The 20,027-nt window shown below is 33.9% G+C and overlaps 1 protein-coding gene across 1 annotated transcript; it reads right to left on the reverse strand.

The window, feature by feature from the left end:
* Nucleotides 1-1,134: 1,134 nt before the first annotated feature.
* On the reverse strand, nucleotides 1,135-19,573 carry LOC132942977 (meteorin-like protein). The gene is made up of 4 exons (XM_061011717.1): nucleotides 19,077-19,573; nucleotides 7,503-7,912; nucleotides 2,815-2,871; nucleotides 1,135-1,484 (listed from the first exon to the last, which is right to left on the reverse strand). Exons 1-4 carry the CDS (start codon nucleotides 19,253-19,255, stop codon nucleotides 1,138-1,140), a joined length of 993 nt encoding a protein of 330 aa, XP_060867700.1. The 5' UTR covers nucleotides 19,256-19,573; the 3' UTR covers nucleotides 1,135-1,137.
* Nucleotides 19,574-20,027: the final 454 nt, after the last annotated feature.

The following is a 20,027-nucleotide window of genomic DNA, read 5'->3' on the forward strand; positions in this document are numbered from 1 at the left end:
ATAAACCATTTGATATATGTAATATCATTATAATATAATATAACTACGAACCAATAATGATATTACTTGTATAAATAAAAAACTTTCGTTTATTTTTTATTTAAGGTTTGGCACATAGATTCACATATGAACGATATAAAATTCATATATACCGCGCGTACATTATAGCAATACATAAACGTAACAAGGGAGGGAGTTAAAAGACCTTTTGGACTGGCGTGCGTTAAAGTCTTTAAATTGCCAACGGTATAATGTTTTGTTATATTGTCGTAAAAGTATGTAATAATTTCTAGGAAAAGTAGTGCAAGAGCTAAATTATTTACCTACCAGTCAGAAATAAACCATTATACGTATAACACCTCTCTATTATAGCACACACGAATACAGACGACTTGACGACGAGCTTTCACATATATTATAATTTATTAAGAGTATAGGTACGCACGTCTATTGTGTTTTATCACACTTTTTTAAAATTTGTTTTTATTATTTACGTAAAAAGTTTCAGATCACAGCCACAAAACCCTTTTTCTACGTCAATAAGGAAACTATAATAATATATTACATACACGAGCCTTGCCCACTTCCTCCTACTCTCCTCCCTTTTCTGATGTGCCCATTCGACCGAACGCAATTTTTGCCAACTACACGCGACCAATCGCGAACTTTTGTAGCATCAATTACAAGATTATAATATTATAATGATATCCGCGAGTATATACGACATTTCGTTTGCGGAACGATTATCATTTATATACATATAGCCCGTTGCAGTTAGCGATGTTTGTTTAAGCGTCTATTGAGAGTATAATGTATATACATTACCTTTATATGGCTATGTATAAAACTAAAATGGCTATTTTTACACGACGTATTCTATAAATATTATTATAACATGACTTTTGAAAAAAAAAAATAATAGTTTTTAAACAACGTAATTCAACAACGGTTTTGGTAACCCTGTGTAGTATGTAATATATAACAGTTCCTACTTAGGTACTATACGTTTAATACGCAAAGCATAATATAATATATTATATTATAATATCACGTCCGTACGGTACCTATCTTAGCCTAGAAATATATATTTATACATTCTATGAACGTATAATATATATTATGATGTGTTTCCGAAGGTCAACCGGCCAGAATGCAACCGGGAGCTTTGTCTGCCTTGACGGCTTGCCTCCATTCCTCCAGCCTGGGCGCACACCGCAGGGCCAACTCGTCGAACTTGGTTCGGGCCATGAACACGAACTCGCCGGGCCCGGCCGCAGGCCTGCAACCCCGGCCGAACGTTATGGTCATCGTCCGCCGGTCGTCGCGCCGCGGTCGTCCGCTTTCGTCCTCTTGCTGTTGTTGCGGCTGTGACACTTGCACTTGGTCGTCCTCTTCGGGCGGCAGACGGTGCGCCTTGGTGGGCATCACGCGCACGCGCGACACATCGCCGTCGTAAGACACGCCCACTATGGTGCCTTGAACCACTGCAAAAGAGAAGAACAAAAAAAAAAAATTATTATTGTTACGAATAATTACAATTGTTCTTATCGAATTTATGGTGCATGGTACGTATTAAATTTATATTCACGGTTACAGCTGTAGTGACTATACGCACATTTAATATCATGCACCTATACGCTGGTTACGACTTGGAAGGGTTTTTCGAGTAAAAAAAATCGAGCGAAGATAGACGAGTGCCTGCACATTACACTATAGTTAGCTATACCCTGCAAAGTGTAAGTCTCGTCTGTATTCTGCGCATGTCCGACCTTTCGTGTAAAATTCATCTCCGACAATATACTATTTTAATCGTTAATTTCTTCTGGCTAGCCCGATAACTTTTTCTAAACAGGTACATATACGATATACCTATAGCTATCGTAAAATCATTATATATATATGGGCATATAGGATTGGAAAAATACACGCGACTGCTCCTATATATCCAAATTCGGATTATGCGCCTCTGATTATCATATAATATAATGTGGAATGATAATGGAAAACAAAATACATTGTGCAGACGTCGTAAAACGACCTCACACAATATATAGGTATAATAATACATCGATTTCTCGTATAGTACATTATAGGTACATATTATGTTATATACCTATGTATTCGCGCGTTTAATTAAAACAAAATTATGTCCTATTCTATACGTATTATAAGAACGATGCATGGAATAATTAAATTAAATAGAAACCCAAGAAGTACATCGTCATCGTCACTATTGTATTAAACGCCGTATTAAAAATATACTTATATATTATTATTATAATTATAATGCCTACGCATATATACATTAATAATATAATTTTGTACATTTCCCACACTCGCTTTTCACTATCCGCGTATTGTTTATCGGGAGATACCGGTAACACACTAACACGTATCGTATATCGCGTTGTTCGATAATAATTAAAACAACTCTCCTTATTTCTGTAAATAAGTATAGAGCCAGTACCTATATAATTTTAAGATAACAATGGTCTAATCAAGTGGGTAGTGATTAGAAAAGGGATAATTAAAATATAAATTATTTCATTGTACACATATATTATGTTTATAATAATATATATTTTATGTATTTTGTTAAATGTATTTAAAAGCCTTAAATTGATTGTATTAAATGTCCCGAATTGTACACGCGATAATCGAATCGATTATCCATATTATAACGGGGACGATTTGGTTAATGTGGTCATTGATTTTCGAGACACGCACCCGACCGTGAATATTCATAAGACAGTCGCATACGAATTGAGTATAAAATACAAAATAATGTAAGTACAACAAATGAACGAAACTCACCTAAACTACTCGTGCAGTAAGCTTGTGTCATTTCTTCAACGGTACACGGTCGGCATTCTGAAAATAGAAAAAATATATATAATTAAAATCGTATTAAAGATGGCATTGTAAAAAAAGCTTTTTCACTATTATATAAACTAAAAAAATAAAGAAGCCAAATGTTCGACTGCTGTGTGTAATGTCTATGTTTTTTCTTCTTAAATTGACATATAATATCATACGACGTCCCATGGCTGGATAGGCGTAATTTTCTTTTAGATTAGTCTATATCGTATTATTTTATTACATAATATAGTATGTAGTCGAGATACCGAATGCATCTCAACACGTCAAATTATCATATTATTTACAACTTATACTCTTGACTCTATCGTAGTATTAAAATCCAATAAACCGTCTATACAGCGTTAGGTCTAGTGTTATAAAGTTATAATAATTATAGTCTAGTGTTGTGTCTGGTTAAGGAGCTCCAAATGCATATAATGTTATTATATATATATTATATCCAATAAAGGGCAATTTATGTTAAACGGCCTATAACTTTTTAAAATAAAAATCACCATTAGCGTGTTTTCTTCGACGGCCATACCATCTTCCATTGTTTATGGTGATAATAAATAAATATTATAACCATGTAATAAAAGAAAAAAATCATTCATAATACAGTATTATATATACAACAGAAATAAAAGTGTATACAGTGTGTACTTTGTTAATGTAGGCGAAACCGGTATTTTTCAACAGCGCGTATACCTATATGTGGTTTTTTTTTATCGTGAGGTTTCTCGAGTAAATTTATGGCCGGTCTATTTTTGTGATTTCCAACGAGGACTTTGACAGTAACCGTTCACTGGCCGAACGTAGGTTAAATCCGCATTTAACATATGATCCCAGAAGAAGAAAAAATGATAATATCGAGAATATATTATACTCATGTCAAAATCAACTTTTTTAAGTACACGCAGACGCAGTTAAAAAAAATTAAAATTATCTAGAAAATGTCTTTTTTTTTATACTTTTATAGCCTGTAGGATTTATATGCATGTATACATACTATATGTAGCAACGCGTGCTTTTTTCATAATACTTAAATTATGCAGGTTATGCACTTCATAATAGTTGTTGTAGAACGAAGTAAAATATCATTTTGATTGCGTAACAATGCTTAAACACTTCTAAAGTTGTCAAAAACATAATGCTTTTGTGAAAAATCATTATCTTCTCTATAGTCTATACTGACTATAATATTATATAGGTATGTGGTTAAAAGCAATATTATTTTACACTCGTTCCATTAATTACGGTCCTTTAGTATATACATTTGTAGTGAAAACCCAATGTCTATACTCGAGAGATATTCGGAGATCTTAGACAAATGCGTATTGTTAAGCTGATTTTCTATTGTTTCTGTAATGAAGTAAAGAAAATTAAGGTCAATGATCATTTCAACGAACAATGTACCTGGGACACCTGCCCGATTTAATTCATACCTTTACATGTACGGCAATATCGGCGAGACGCCGCGTGTCATTGTTATTTCATATTATAATATTATATTATTAACAAACTCGGAAGGCTTAAGACAAGCGTGATCGATGTACGGAATAAAAAATAATACCTATACATGTAGGAACGAACGAAAAAAACTGTATATTATTATTATCTATATCTTGTAATCTCGGTTAGTTGATGGACAGACGAGTGTTAAAAACTAAATATGAACGCGATCACGTGCATAATATTATAATACACACGATGCTCAATTATATTGTATATCGCAAAACGTCCGTTCGAATGGCACCGGTTAAAAAATATTCTATTAAGACAATATAATATATACTTAATAATGATTATTTTCATACGAGACAAGTAGTTTTTCATTAAACTTCTTGGTTTCTTATCTTTTTTTTTAATTTTCTTTTCTTATGATTGCAGTTGCGCTTATCGATTGTAAATTCAATCAATAAATTTATATTTATATTATTATATATAAAAAAAAATAATTACATGAAGGTAGGTAGGTACTGCGCAATTGCTTATTCCTGTATATAAAACACGCCATGTGTGTGTTCGACTGTTTATTTACATTTCAATATTATATTATATTATTATAAATTACCTGCTATTCCAACAACACCTACGTAGAACACCGTAAGGCTGAATAACGCGTACTTGGGAAAACAAATATAATATATTTGTTGGTTATTATTATTATTAATTTATAGTAACGGACAGCTGATCGTGTATGCCGTCGGAAACCGCCTAGGTATAAGACGGTTTTAACGCCATGCTCGTCACGCCCCAACAGATTAAAAACTACATATGTTTGTGAAAAGAACATTTGAATGTTAATGGTGTTAATAGTTTATTTCTTCGATAGTCATTTCAAGCAGATAATAATATATAAAGAATGGACGTCGGACGAAATGTAATTTGATCGATTATAAAATATGTTTTACACGGCTGCGATTGGGTTCTGCAGTTTTGTGGACTAAAAAACGAGTTTTGTTAAACGATTCCAATTTATTTTTTTCATACCAATGCGTTATTATATAACCAACAACGAAATTTATTATTTATTTTCAAATACTAAAATAACATTTTCGGCCAAAGTATTTTTGTAGTTCGTGGGCAGCCCAATTAAATATTATACAACAAATATTTTAATGATCTAAGCTTTTGAATTCTATTTTATATTCTGAGCGGAGCGATGAGTGTATTGGTCTTACAACATAACTGTGTTTTTTTTTGTCTGTCATCAACACGGAGTAATATAAATTATTCAATCTTCAAAATTAATGGTGATTTCTGGTCGGATCTAATTTGAGGGGTCAAAAGCAAAAAATTCCTAGTACTTTTTAAATAATTGGAAAAATAAGTAAAAAAATTGTGCAAATGTGGAATATTTACGCACATTAATTTTGAAGTTTTTCACAACATCAATTTCGTTATTTTGTTGTTACTTAAATACTGTATATTAACCGTCAAATACTTAAAATTTTCATGAAATATTTGTATTCTCATTTTATAGACATGTTATTCTTTTCAAAATAGTTAAGCTTCTTTAATATATTTGTAGATGCATTTGAAATTCTCGATAAAATTTGGCCAAAAAGCTTTCTAAATCTTATATTAAGATTTCTCATAAACATATTGAAAATAATATATATGCACAGTTCTATTGTAGACATTTATGAAGATGACTTTTTACAAAATTCGTAATTTGTTACACAGAAATACAGAATGATATTTTTAAAAATTAGTGCGACCGTATTGATCATAGAATAATTCTTTTTTAAAGATGTGTAGTTCTTTACTGCACGATTACACCATGGGCCATGGCTATATTATAGTATATGAAATAAGACCATTATAGGTATGTGTTTTTTTCGAATGGGCGTGAATATAATATATTTTTATGTTTGTTTAGTTGATATGTACCATATAAAATTATTTATTATTGAATTATGCATTAATTATTTTATGTGAACTGCATTAGGTACTGTAGTGTCATCATTATCACAATCGACATTTAATATTAAAAAAACTATACTTATCGATATTACTTCGGTACGCACTGACTATTATTTTAATCGACCAACGGTAAACATTAAATACTAATCGACAAATATTATTGTCACGGACTGTCTAAATGTTTGCACTGTTTGCAGAACGTCCGATTTAGTCGAAACAATATACATTCGACCGTAACAAAACAAATTAAATCATCTCGATTATTTGACTTATTGGTGCCGAACCAAATAAATATCGTATACTTAATATATAATTCGAACAGTCTTGTTTGTGCCGATATACTTAATAGGTATTATTAGTATTGCGAAGTAACACATAATGACGACAGGGAAATAAGATGCAAATGAATAAATAATAATATCCTGAGATACTTTTGCGCTGTAGCCACTGTGCTTGTAACCGACTCTGTCTTAAAGCAGAGTCCGAATTTAATTTATATACAAACTTTATCTATTCTTTTTTAAGTAATAAGTTTGTACGACTTACGTACAATAATTATTTAATATTATGATAGTATTAATCGAATTGAATCTTGAGATATTTAACTACTTGTTGAACACGATTTGGGTCCGCTAGTCAAAATTGATACACTTCTGTGGTTAGGTCTCAATTGACCTTGAAAATCGGAGAGCTGGTGCCCTATAGATATAGGTTCAAGTTTATCAGCGTACCGATGAGACATGAATGGACAACATTGTTTCTAAGAGTAGTAATTCTCATTATTTCAGCTTACCCGTGTATATATTATTAGTATATGATTCGTGAAAAAGAAATAATTATATTAACAATTGTTCAGAATCTCGTGGTTTGAACAATTAACTATTTTGAATCGAATTTAACTAATTATCAATTATTGCAGATTATCAAAAACAAATATTTTTGGGAGTCTTTCTGCCAGTCTCCGTGCGAGTCTCTCGCGGGCTGTATCTGTCACTGGGCCGTCAGTAATTCAGACAATAAATCGGAAGCCAATAACAATGTAAATTTAATGAATTTGCGATCCGATTCAAGTTTATCCATTATTATATACAGCTGGTAGCGGGTGGTATAGGCTATCTATTACTGAGTTAGGTATAGTGTAGGTATGACGTATAATGTATAAAATAATATCTAATACGTATATATAGGTAACGATGGTAATCGTCGGCACTTACCGTCGTCGAGGTTGTCGGCTACGAAAAGTTGGGGAGCGGGCTCGGCGAGCGGTTCGAGATCATACCGGAACCGGACGGGACCGGACCGGTCGCCAGTCTTGTCCGCCTCCACGTAGAACGCGGCCGTGCCACCGACGCTCTTGAAGCACCTCGACCGGAGCGGCTCGCCGGCCTTGCGGTAATCGTATACGGCGATCAGGCGACGGGGTGCGCTGTCCAACAGCACGCGCACGCCGTCCAGCCTGTCCGGTTTGAGGCAGACGCGGAACTCGCGGCCGCCACTGGTGCCCGTCAACCGGAACACCACCCTTAGCGCGCCTCGCGGGTACGACCAGCGCACCGTGCCCGCCCAGCACCGGTCCAATCGGACGGGTCGCACCGAGTGTTCCGACGAATCCGACGTCAGTCCGCTGGAAAACAACAAAAACGAAACACATTTTAAAATACATTATTATTATGTATATGAGTATATGATAATATTATTGATTATAGTCGGGCAATATCCTGTTGACCGCCAAGAGTACAATTATTATTGTACGGCAATATGTACATTGTACATTGTGCAATGTACACAGAACATACGAGGCGATAATAATATTAAATATAGGGTTTGTCCTAAAACGTTTTGTTAGTATATAATTATACCGCGTTGTTGTGTATTTATATTTTATAAAAATTAAAAGTTAAAAAATCGTGTCACTAACCAAAAAAATCTGTTCTCAAAGGCCACGTTATCAGTATCCTGTAGCTATTTTATGGTAAGCATATCATGTGTACACGGGAGCGAAATAGGCAAATTATTGTGTATTCGTACATATTTTTGTACTTATGTATTTAGATACCAAATGCAGTTTTGTAAATGTGTTAAATGCTTAGTACTCGTAGGCTAGCTGTAAATGCATTTAAAACCTCCGATGTACATGATTTATACATACAAATATACAATAACTGCAGAATATACCTATGCAGTATAGTCACCGTTTGGCGTTTAATAATAGATAATATTATTATGTACATGTAATTATCATGTATTAATCATATTTATGATCATGTAATTATTGGAACTTATCGGAAATGTTGGAAAAGTCCGTGTCTTGTGAATATTTCATGCTATTAGATTATAATCATCTATCGGTATAGAATACATGCGTGTGAAAGATTACAGCGCAATGAATAGATTTTTTTAATCAATAATTTATTTGGTTTTGTAAAACAGAAAAGTAAATTTTATATTATTTGAAACGAATACAATTTCTTTTGACTTAACAGACCATCTGTTTTATTGTTCATTTTATTTGTAAAAGTTTTACGATATCCATTTCACCGCAGTTTTTGAACTTGACACTACTTCTAATATTTGCTGTATAGACTGTGTCATATATAGTACTGTACTACTGTTCATAATGGTAATTTTTCGGCCATGATCGACTTCATGGACAATTCGGGTGGAGCTGTGATAGGTTTAATAGGCTAATATATTTTCTTTCCTCTTAAGTCAACCGGATTTGTTCCTCATACGATACGACCTTCTACATACCTAATAATATATATAAACGTATATTATATTATTATATAATCTGTCCAGAGTATATAAATCGACATGTCAACTCCTATAATTATATATTATACACACATTTCAAGTGTATTTCAGATATACGTTAGTTACTTTAGATGGTGTTTAGATAATATTATATAGAGTTTACGTGGACATAATACGTTAATCAAGTCACTGATGTCAGACTCGACATTTTTTTTCCGGACAGACTTAATAACGGACTAACGGAGTAGTATAGCTGCGGCATCAATGATACAAATATATTAACATAATATATAACATCATTTTTATCGTCTATACGCACGATGGTTGTATATTATGATAATATACAAGTAATAATTATTTCCGTAATGAACTATAGATTTAAAAAACTGCTATAACCATTATGCGCGATAAATTTTTTTTTAGATTGTTTTAATGAGCTGCAGGAGAAATTATGTTATTTAGAAGTCGGTGCATGTCCGAAAATATCCGAAAACTACGTTTCGTCGATGACACGTGCGGTCGAAATTCTTTCCGTCCGCCCTTAGGATTCTTTTATGTTTACGGACGAAATGTAAATTTTATTACTGCAGTTTCCCTGTGGGCAATTTTATTTCGTGTATACAATATTATCGCCGACAAACGTCCGTATACAAAACGCCGGTAATAATATCCACAACGTATACCTACATTATATTCGTAGTAAAATATGTATTTAGTATATAGTCGACAACTGGCGGTACTATGGCTGGTAGGTGTATACTATATTATATGCAAATCGAGCTATTAACTGCACCAAAACCCGAAACTCCGTTCTATTATTTCGTCCGAACTATAAAAACGATCAGGAATAAATTATCTACATAATAATACGCACACACGCGTACACCATCGTAAACGACACCAGCAATCAACACGTGTTGAGCCGTTTAAAATCGTCTCGAAAGCCGTAGCCGTTTTTTTAATCGTCCGGGGCAAACACTTGAAAAGTATTGTGGTGGGAGGGTTGAAAGTGATCATCCCTCTGGAATCGAATGACGACCCGCGACGACCAGTACCGTCGATAATGCGCCGCGTGATAACGAACGCGTCCGACGAGTGCCTATTATAATATTATAGATATATACGTAAGTGTTATTTTTTTTTTATAATATTATATACCTATACTATATAACACAACCCGCGCGACGGATTAATTCTATGATTAATGTCTCTTAACACGGTGGTCGTTATACACGTTTTATTGTTTCGACGTATTGCGTCTTCTCGAAATAAATGTCGGTACGTGTACTTCGGCGCGTATATAAGGGGCTCAACAAGCGTCATTAAAATTAATATATAATAATATAACTACCGGCCGGACACGTATATATAATATAATATGTAGTTCGGAAAAAAATAAGGTTAACCTTGAGTTGAAACAACGATGAATAATATACGACGGCTCTATACGCACGCCTCTAATGATCTGTATCGACAAAATATATTTCCGAAATAACTTCGATCCACATCGTGACGTGTTGTCAGTACCTACACACGCTGGAGCAAAGCATAAAAATATAATAGTACGATATACTTTAATGGCGAATGAAATGTCATCCCGGTCGAACATAATATACTTACTAGCCATTAGATATATTATAGTATACTGGCATCTGCTATTACAGAATATTGCATTGTGATTATAATATAATAATGTAAAATACATTAATATTATTTTATAATAATATATAACACTGCAGGCGTCTATATTTATGTATATATATACGATATGTAGTATAATTATAATGGACCTCGTGTGGGGATTTGCGCCGACAGTAATGATATTAAATGATCGACGAAGAGTTTTACAACGGACCACCGGGGACGACTACGGGGCTTGCACATCGGCCGCCAAGTTCCGATTATCCCCATACCCAGGCCTATTGCGCATCCGTCTTGGATATTAATGATGGAGGTTAAGGATAACACGAAACTATCAACACACTAACGTCCATGATGGGACATAATAATATCATTATATTATATTATATATATTATAAAAGGTCTGCTTACGAGTGCCCTTTCGTCTTGTGTACTCGTTATATACAATGCGAACACGTGATAAATGGTACACACCACGCGCGTAATGTAACGTCTTTGAGATTTTTTCGTGCCATAATAGTTATTAATTTTGTCACTTCAATGAATAATAATAATAATAATAATAATAAAAACTCGACTGGAGTAATTGATTTTTGGACGCACTGACAGCGGCTCTTTTCTATTCTTTTTTTTTATTATTTCGTAGTTGCACCGTGTGTGTAGCCTTTTTACTAAAGATACGTTATTTATAAAAAAAAAAAAGGAAAAAAATACTGACCTATTCTCTCCGTATAATAATAATAATGTGTTTTATAAATATTATTTTGATTTTGATGGTGGCTACAAAAGAAATAATAACACGGTCAGCGTACGGTGGTAATTCTGTCCAGACATCGGTGGTGGCGTATATAGTGAAACTAGGACCCACTATAGGGTCAGAAACTCGAGTGTCAGCTGGCAGATGTCCCCCCTCCATCATCCCGTTCGCACATGTATATTATAATGGAGTTTGTTTGGGGTTTCTTTCAACAGGTAGACAGGTATATATTGTATACCTTATAGGCAGCGCACAATGGCCATGCATGCCGCCGCCGCCGATATTATTGGCTCTTACGGCTGCTCCGTTCACTTTATAATACACATAATAATACATATATTGAATTACCTGTGTCCACGTTTTTCGTCAAAGGCTATTTAATTATTACAAACCATGAATTATTATAATAATGCCTTACGCACACACGAGCGTTTATGACGTCGTTACGGAACGTCTCTATTGTGACGAGAAAAGAGAACCCTTCTACACAGTGATATGTATATACGGTGAATAATAATCGTTTTCATGAATCAAGTGCGTTTATAATAATATTATATAATGAAATCCGCAAGGCGAGCGATATCCAACGCAGTCGTCTTTCACCCATTATCAGTGTGCAGGAAAATGTTAACACATCGTAATATAAATGAATCTGTTTTCTATACCGTGAACGATTAGTTATCTATCAAAAATAATATAAAAAAGATATTACCAATACTTAAGTGAACGATACAATATACACAATTTATATTATATAGAATATATAAAAATATATTTCACCTATATGGGTATACATATAAAATTATATATTGTACGTATACATAATAAGAACACTTATTTTAGATTTGTAGTTCTCGTACGGTGTAAGTGGTTTGCGAGACGTGCAGATAGTTCCGACAAAGAAATTCATCGAATACTCGAATCGCGTTTCACCCGGATATCATACGTTTTTCCTTTCCGCAAAATGTATTAATCGCCGTCGAAGTTACAACATAAACATTATAATAATATGTAATTCGGTAGTTTTTCGTGGACAGTCGGCAGACAATAGAGCCGTGAAAACGTAATGCCGAGTGCCCGGGCTCACAACTATTATAGATACCTACTAATAATATTTTATATACATGTAATATGCATCGAAGATATTAAAATCGTATCATCAACCTTCGTCCTGGGAAAAAATAAAAACTCGAGATTTCTCACAATAGGCCATCAGAAATATTCGACGTCAGTTCTCACCGTTTTTACCGATGTTTATTACCTTATATACCGGTGGTCACTTGTAAACGTCGTGTCGGTGCCACTCGCAACCGAAGTCCATGAGATCGGAATGAGGTAAACTAGCGGAATCGAATAATGTTAATCGCTACAATGTACAAATGACCGCGACACGCAATTATCGTGGTATTATATTATTATTATTATGTAGCCGCAGCTGTGATATTATTATTATTATTTATATTATATTATTATATTTGTGCGTCTTGAAGTCGCTGAGACAAATCTATTGACTATAACCGCGGTTTGAGAATTTTCATAAGTATCGTCGTCGCGCGTATTACATAAAATAATAAAATATACACATAGCAATACAGCATAGGTTCACGCATACGCCAACATGATAATTTGTAATTCGTATCGTACCCATGAGTATTTACGCATGAGCGTAAAATCACAGAATAAGACGATCGAAAAATCAATGGTGCCTAATATTTAGTGTTGCACTGTACATTGAATATTATTGCTGATTTAATTTTTATACGATTTTATTATTGGTCCAAAGAGACGACGCGAGTCAACCAGAACAGATGTAGATTAAAATCTGCTCGTTTTGACCGAAGAGCGGTCATTTTGCAACCAGATTCTTTATTACGCGGACATATTATTATTCTTTTGAAAAATATTGTGTGTTATCTCCCTCGATTCTCGGTCGCCTGGTCACTGGAGTGTCTAGACATTCAAACGTCTACCCTTTTTTTGATGAGGGTGTTCGGGGGTTGGATCGCGTGATATTTTACGAGACCTTCGTGCAGGGTCAACGATAACAAATATGTCATATTCTTGTCTTCTGCGAGCTGATTTCATGTATAAGTTTAATGTATAATAATATTATTCCCTTATCCTCGGACTACCGCAGTGGACAACCATGTATTGAATTACCTAATGGTTTTTCCGAGCGATTAGACGTTATATTTTAGCTGTTCATCGCCACCAGTATCGTGTTTCGGCTACACACGCACGTGAAGTTCGACCAAATGTGAGTACGATTCTTTTTCCAGTCGAATAAACCCTTGTATAAAAATGACCAATAGAGAAAACATATTGGAAAATTTGTTTTAAATAACCGCCTAAAATATAGAGTTACACGAACGAACTATAGGAGAATTTAGCATTTCGTTTGTCGGAACGACCTGTTCGTTATAGTGACATGCATTGAAATTGTATTGTCCGTGAAGTTGTTAAAATGCATAAAAAAAAACACCCATAAAATAATAATAATATAAACCCTCAATGGATGGCTATTAAACTAAATAACGATCCAGAGAGAACCGCAATTAAACGGACCTTTTGTTGAGTTCATTAACTATACAGACTGCGTAGTAATTTAGACTGATTAGCCAGACGTGCAGGAATCTGCTGGCTAATACATGGTATATTTTTTTTGTCCTTGCAGAAAACACGACTTTTTAACTAGTCACAAAAATCATTTAATTAGCGACAAATTTCTGAGGGTCCTGCAAACTACGCCCCACTGCCTTACTGAGTAGCAAAAACAATGCCACATGTTGCGATTACATTGACGGCCATCTGGTTCAGTATGGCGGTGTCCCTCTGCCGACAGGGTTATGTGTTGCATGTGCGTGTGGCGCCAAAAAACGTTTACCCACCCTTTTTGAAATAAAATATATATAATACAAGGCTTCGAGCGCTGTAATACTTTTATTTATTGCCGTAGTACCTATACTAACGTGCAATTACCCGTAATCGTTTGAACTTATTAAAAACTTCATAATAAAAATAAAACTCTATAATAATACAATTGATCCGCAAAAAGGTCTATAATTTTGTACAAAGGATAATGCGTGCACGCACGATTTTTGGAAATAGGGCCAATTATCCAAAGGACTTGAATATAGAAGAAATCGCACCCGGATGATCGATACGTTTGAGTGATCATCCCCAAATCCAGACACCGTAATAGCAATGGTAACCTAAGGGGGCTGATGGCTGGTCGAAGAGAAAATTATTTTTGTTATAAAACGTGCCAAGTAATCGAACCGAGGTGGGCCCATTGTTACCGTTTCAGAGTCACGCTGTGATCTAATATAAAAACACATGTTTCCATTAATTTCATAGAATTTGTATTGTGATGGGGATTATGAAGTCTCCGGGTGGTAAATCTACAGCGATGTTCATAACGTTACAGAATATTGATAAAATAACACGTTATCTGCTTTCACTTATTGCGCCGGTAGAATATTAACGTAAAATATTATTCTTATCTTTAATAGTTTGATACGAGCCTTTAGATACAGCAAATAATATTATATTTATCGCCGTACACACGTGTATTGAAGTTTTGACGGCTTTCGTCGCCACCTGTTGTTATAGACTTATATAGTTATACTCGGAAAATAAATACGGCCGGTGTTGAAACAATATTTGAAGGGTCGTATCGTTTTACATGCTGCGGGCCCCCTCAGAACGTGTCGTAATCAAAAATAAAACATAAAAATAAAAAACAAAACAGAAGGGGGAATCGTGCAAATGAAAATTTTAACAACTGAATGTGTGATTACTGCAGACGACCGGGTACAGACGGTAGCCAGTTACTAATCATCTTATTCGATTCTCTTTCCATTAATGGCGTCGGTAATTATACGTGTGGACGTTCCGACGCGTATCTATCTTATTCAATTAAAAAATCCTAACTATTATTGACTTATACAACTAATGTTACAATTTAAAAACTGGTTTCATCGCTATCATGTTTGATGTTTCTGAGAACTTAATCCACAAAATGAAGACTATAAGATATTTAAAATTTTAAAATTAAACAATTTACGTAGTAATTTACATACTAAAGATCTAATTATATAATTATATAATTTATTTACACATAGTATATATTATATATTACACAATAATATATTGTTTAAAAAGTTTTAATGATTTGTATTTCAATTTTTCATAACATCTAAGAAATATATTAATTTAGGTACCTATTTAGGTAATTGTAATCAATAACCAAATAACAGTTAATATTTTGATTTCAACAGTATTACAAAGTATTATATTATTTAGAGTAGGTACCTTGTATACTAAATTAAATTTATTGTTTAGCCAAAAATAATTATGCAATTGGAACACACAATATATAAAGGAGTTCATCTTCTCTATAAAATCTTAATTTTGAGTTGTGCACGTTTGAAAATAATTAGCTACTCTACCACATAAGTCACGACGAAAAATCGTTATTCTCACGAAAATATAGTGGACAAGGATAAAGTGTATCATTCTAAAGTTAATATCAAAAATTCCATTAATTTTGAGTTTACGTTCACCGCATGGTAAATTACATATTTTATATTATTATTATAGGAAAATGTATGCTTTTATTAGTATAGTAGTATACTATTATGCCTATTAACCTAACCGAGATTAAAAATATCGTTATCGGGGCGACGGGGTGCTTAATGGTTATTACTATTGAATAACAGCTGTTATCTTTTCAATAAAACAACGAGATTCGTTTTTCTGCCACACTATTATTCCAATGAGATTATTTTCTATATTTTTATAATTTCGTGACATAGCGTTTAATTAGAAATAAAATGAACGGTAGGTAACCATTTCTTGATCACGAATATTGGAGAAAGTATAAGAAGAAAACAGCTCTTTTTAATCTTGTTACAAAACGTCAGTTGAACGTGGAACATCACGAATCGGCGGCCGTGGGGGACGTTTTGTATAGTGAAATTGCACAGTGATGCGCGCTTTCGTGGGAACTGAAAAACCGTTCATAAACGTTTGTCAGGACTTAGGAATCAAAACTATTGCTCTATTTTTTTGAGGTCATAACTCATAGAGCACACTTAAATCATAAGACACACACAATCACTTATAAATATGTATGCAGAAACTATAACAATATATTTTATATATAAATTCGATTAACTATCTCATAATTTTGCTACATACTAAATTATTAAAATTTTAAAATCACAGTCCTTTAATAAGTACATGAATAATTATTTTTAAATTTTTTTTTTTATGACCATGAAAAGAAGTTTATTTATCACTGAAATACTATAATGTACACACTGAACGTGAGTTAAACAAAACAATAGTCGTAATAATGATATCGTGTCATAATGTATAATGTTATCAACATTTTATAAAGTAAATATTTTTATTTTTTTTTATTTTTCTACCGAGTGTGGCAAAATCAGACTAATATTATAACTAGGTCACTTCATACTATCGCAAGCCGCAAAACCATTTTCCATAAATAGATATTGTTTAGTATAAAAAAATTTAAATATTTCTTAATTGTTACTGATGTAAAAAGCATTCAAATTGTATGTTTTTTATTGATGTTAATGTTTTCATTTACTTCCTACAGTATACACTAAACCTATACGACTATGCATATTTTGTTTTGGTCTACATTTATTATTACAATTTTCGTTTACGGCCCGTATACAAGACAAAGAAGAAAGAAAAACAGAAAGGTGTAGCAACGTATAGGTGTACCACTCTAAGTAGGTATAATCATAATACTATGTTAAACGTGCAAGATTATTATGGGTACAACAATGTTACTCTGATTGACCGGAACTCAAAGTGTCCCAAACAATATACTATATAGGTACAGTAAAATAATTACTTTATAAGCCACACAATGGCCAGTAGCCACAGGAAGTCTCATTAATTACTATAGTTTTATACAATTATTATATACTAGTTGCAACGAAATTTGTATGGCACGCGTTTTGTGTTTGTCGATACGGTTAATTTGTATGTCTTCAAAATATGCAAACGTTGCAGTATAATTTTATGAACAGTCAAAGAGTGAAACGTTAATATAAAATTGATCAGTCAGCGGTCGTTGAACAATAAATGTATAATGTTATTATTGTTCTAAAATCGTAAATAATAATTTATTTCACCTACGAGGAAACTTTTTTTATCAAGAATTTGTGATAATAACGCGTCCTCGACGGGCGCATTATTTTCTTGATTTGTTTTTTGTGTGTGACGAGGAAAATTGTCTAGAAGTAAAAAAATAAACTGGTTACTTTTGACGACCGGATAAATATCATGCCGAATTTGGCAAAACACACAATTCTGGTTTATATCTCATCTGTACCTATCTGACTATATTTTTTCATTGTCAGTTATAATTAAAACACGGGGGAGGGAATGTATTCAACAGGTCGGTCCGTTTCAAGAGCTTTATTGGAACCAGTTTTGCGCACGTGACCTAATTGAAATAGAAAAAAATTGTGTTCAGTCCTGTAAAGGAGTGAAACCTAATTGGCTTTAGATAAAAGACTATAATATAATGTATAATATATAAATCGATCAAGGTATACTGTGGTTAACTGATTTTCATAACATTTAGTATATCTATACGACTATACCCTTTAAATAAATCTACTAAAAACAAAAACAAAATAATATAAGTATAGTACTAATACACTTATAATGTATGTCAACTTCTCAATTCTTTAAAACTTATAATTCATACCAAGAAATGTTTTAATTTAATTTAATTTTAATAGTTATAGTTAAATTAATACGTATAATTAAATATTAATAAAATTATTCTATATAGGTAATGTGTATAATAATATAATTTATTATAATGCTATGTCATTAAGTAATTTATCGATAATTTACAAATAGAAATACGACAAACACCGTACAAAATGTCACAATGTGAATTAATTGTAAAATAAATTTTTTTTTTCAAAAATGATTGAAACAAATGTAAACATTTATATATCTGTTATCATGATTTTTTTACTATATAATATATTATAAATATATTTTATCTAAAAAAGCATATATTATGTTTATAATATTGACACTTATATATAAGATGCGAATACAAACACACTTGTTTATTTTCCTAATCTTAAGATTACATAACACATATTTATTGACACTATCGACAATATTGATATCAAAAACAAAATTAATTATACCAATGATGTGGATCTACTCATACAAAAAAAATTGATTTCTACTGTATTTAATGCGTTTAAAAATAAAGGATTATTGTGTGAATTGTATTTATACATTTAAATATTGTAACATATTTTAATTATAAATAAATCGCCAAATAATCTACTACTCTTACTGTAGCATGATGACTATATTATTAGCAACTGATCTAATTGTCAGTCAACGTTTAAAGATAGGTACGTTTGAGCTTTTCCAGTCGATTTCTAGAAAACACTCTGATATTTTAAGTAGATTACTCGATCATGACATGGTTACATTGTAACGTCTGCGTCTACAGCAAAATCCATTTGAACATCAGGGTGCCTATATTGCCTATACTATTTGTCTAATATCTTAACACGCCATAATTCTACGAGTGAGATGTACAATTATAAATGTTTACCTTCCGCTCCAATCACAGCTGTCGGCCGCACGGGACGCCGTCGCCAGGGCCAGCATTAAAAGCGGCACCAGCAGCAGAACAGTAGTGTTGGCCTCGACGACGTAGCGGGGACGGCGCGACGGCCGGCCCGCGACACCACCGCCGTCAGGCCGAAGACGCGAAATCGCGGCGGTGGTCATTTCCTCGATGGTTCGCCCGCGCTTTTGTACCGATATTTGTACAGCCACATAGGTTTACGTTCGGGTTAACTACCGCCACCGCACACCACGATACACGCCGGACAAAAAAATTAAAATAAACCGAGCTTGGTCAAAAACTTGGTCGTAATAATATATAATAATTATTTTTAATCGATCCGAAGATGTGCGCACTGCAAAAACACGCCGCACTGATAAAATATACGCGATCAAATCCGACGGGAAAACGATAGATTAATGTAACGCCGCAACGAGACAGTTCCTGCAACAGTGGATGCCGTCGACAGACTGACCTCGCCAGTGACGTTGAATCGTACCCGTCGCCACTCGCCGCCACCGCCGCCACCGCTCTCGTTCGGTCGCGCTTATATCAGACCAAGAGCGCGCGCACGAGCTCGAATCCCCCACCCTCCACACAACCCCTTGGGGCCGCCGCAGACGATTGGGTTTATTAGGACGAGCATATTATAAAAGCCGAACCGGTTTGTCGCCGCAGCTTGAGGTTTGGTCCCGCGGGGTTCTACACACGTTTCACCGGACTCCACTCTCCTCCACGTGAAGCTAAAATAATAATAATAATAATATTACAAGAACGCACCCCGGCGGCGGAACTACGAAAATCGTAATCGTCCCCTCCGGCTCGAACCGGACCCGACGACGCGCGACGGTCAGCAAAACAACCCTCCGGACAGGTTGATTTAGTGCGGTAGGTATGTACCTATATATATACGTATAAATATAGTGTGTGGTATTA

This window comes from Metopolophium dirhodum, chromosome 4 (genome assembly GCF_019925205.1).
Source record: "Metopolophium dirhodum isolate CAU chromosome 4, ASM1992520v1, whole genome shotgun sequence".
NCBI lineage: Eukaryota > Metazoa > Arthropoda > Insecta > Hemiptera > Aphididae > Metopolophium > Metopolophium dirhodum.

Coding starts and splice junctions, on each gene's coding strand:
- LOC132942977 (XM_061011717.1), bottom strand. CDS start 19,255: ATGACCACCGCCGCGATTTCGCGTCTTCGGCCTGACGGCGGTGGTGTC. Junction 2,872..7,502: donor AGCCGACAACCTCGACGACG/GTAAGTGCCGAC, acceptor TTCTATTTTCAG/AATGCCGACCGTGTACCGTT. Junction 1,485..2,814: donor TTACTGCACGAGTAGTTTAG/GTGAGTTTCGTT, acceptor TCTCTTTTGCAG/TGGTTCAAGGCACCATAGTG.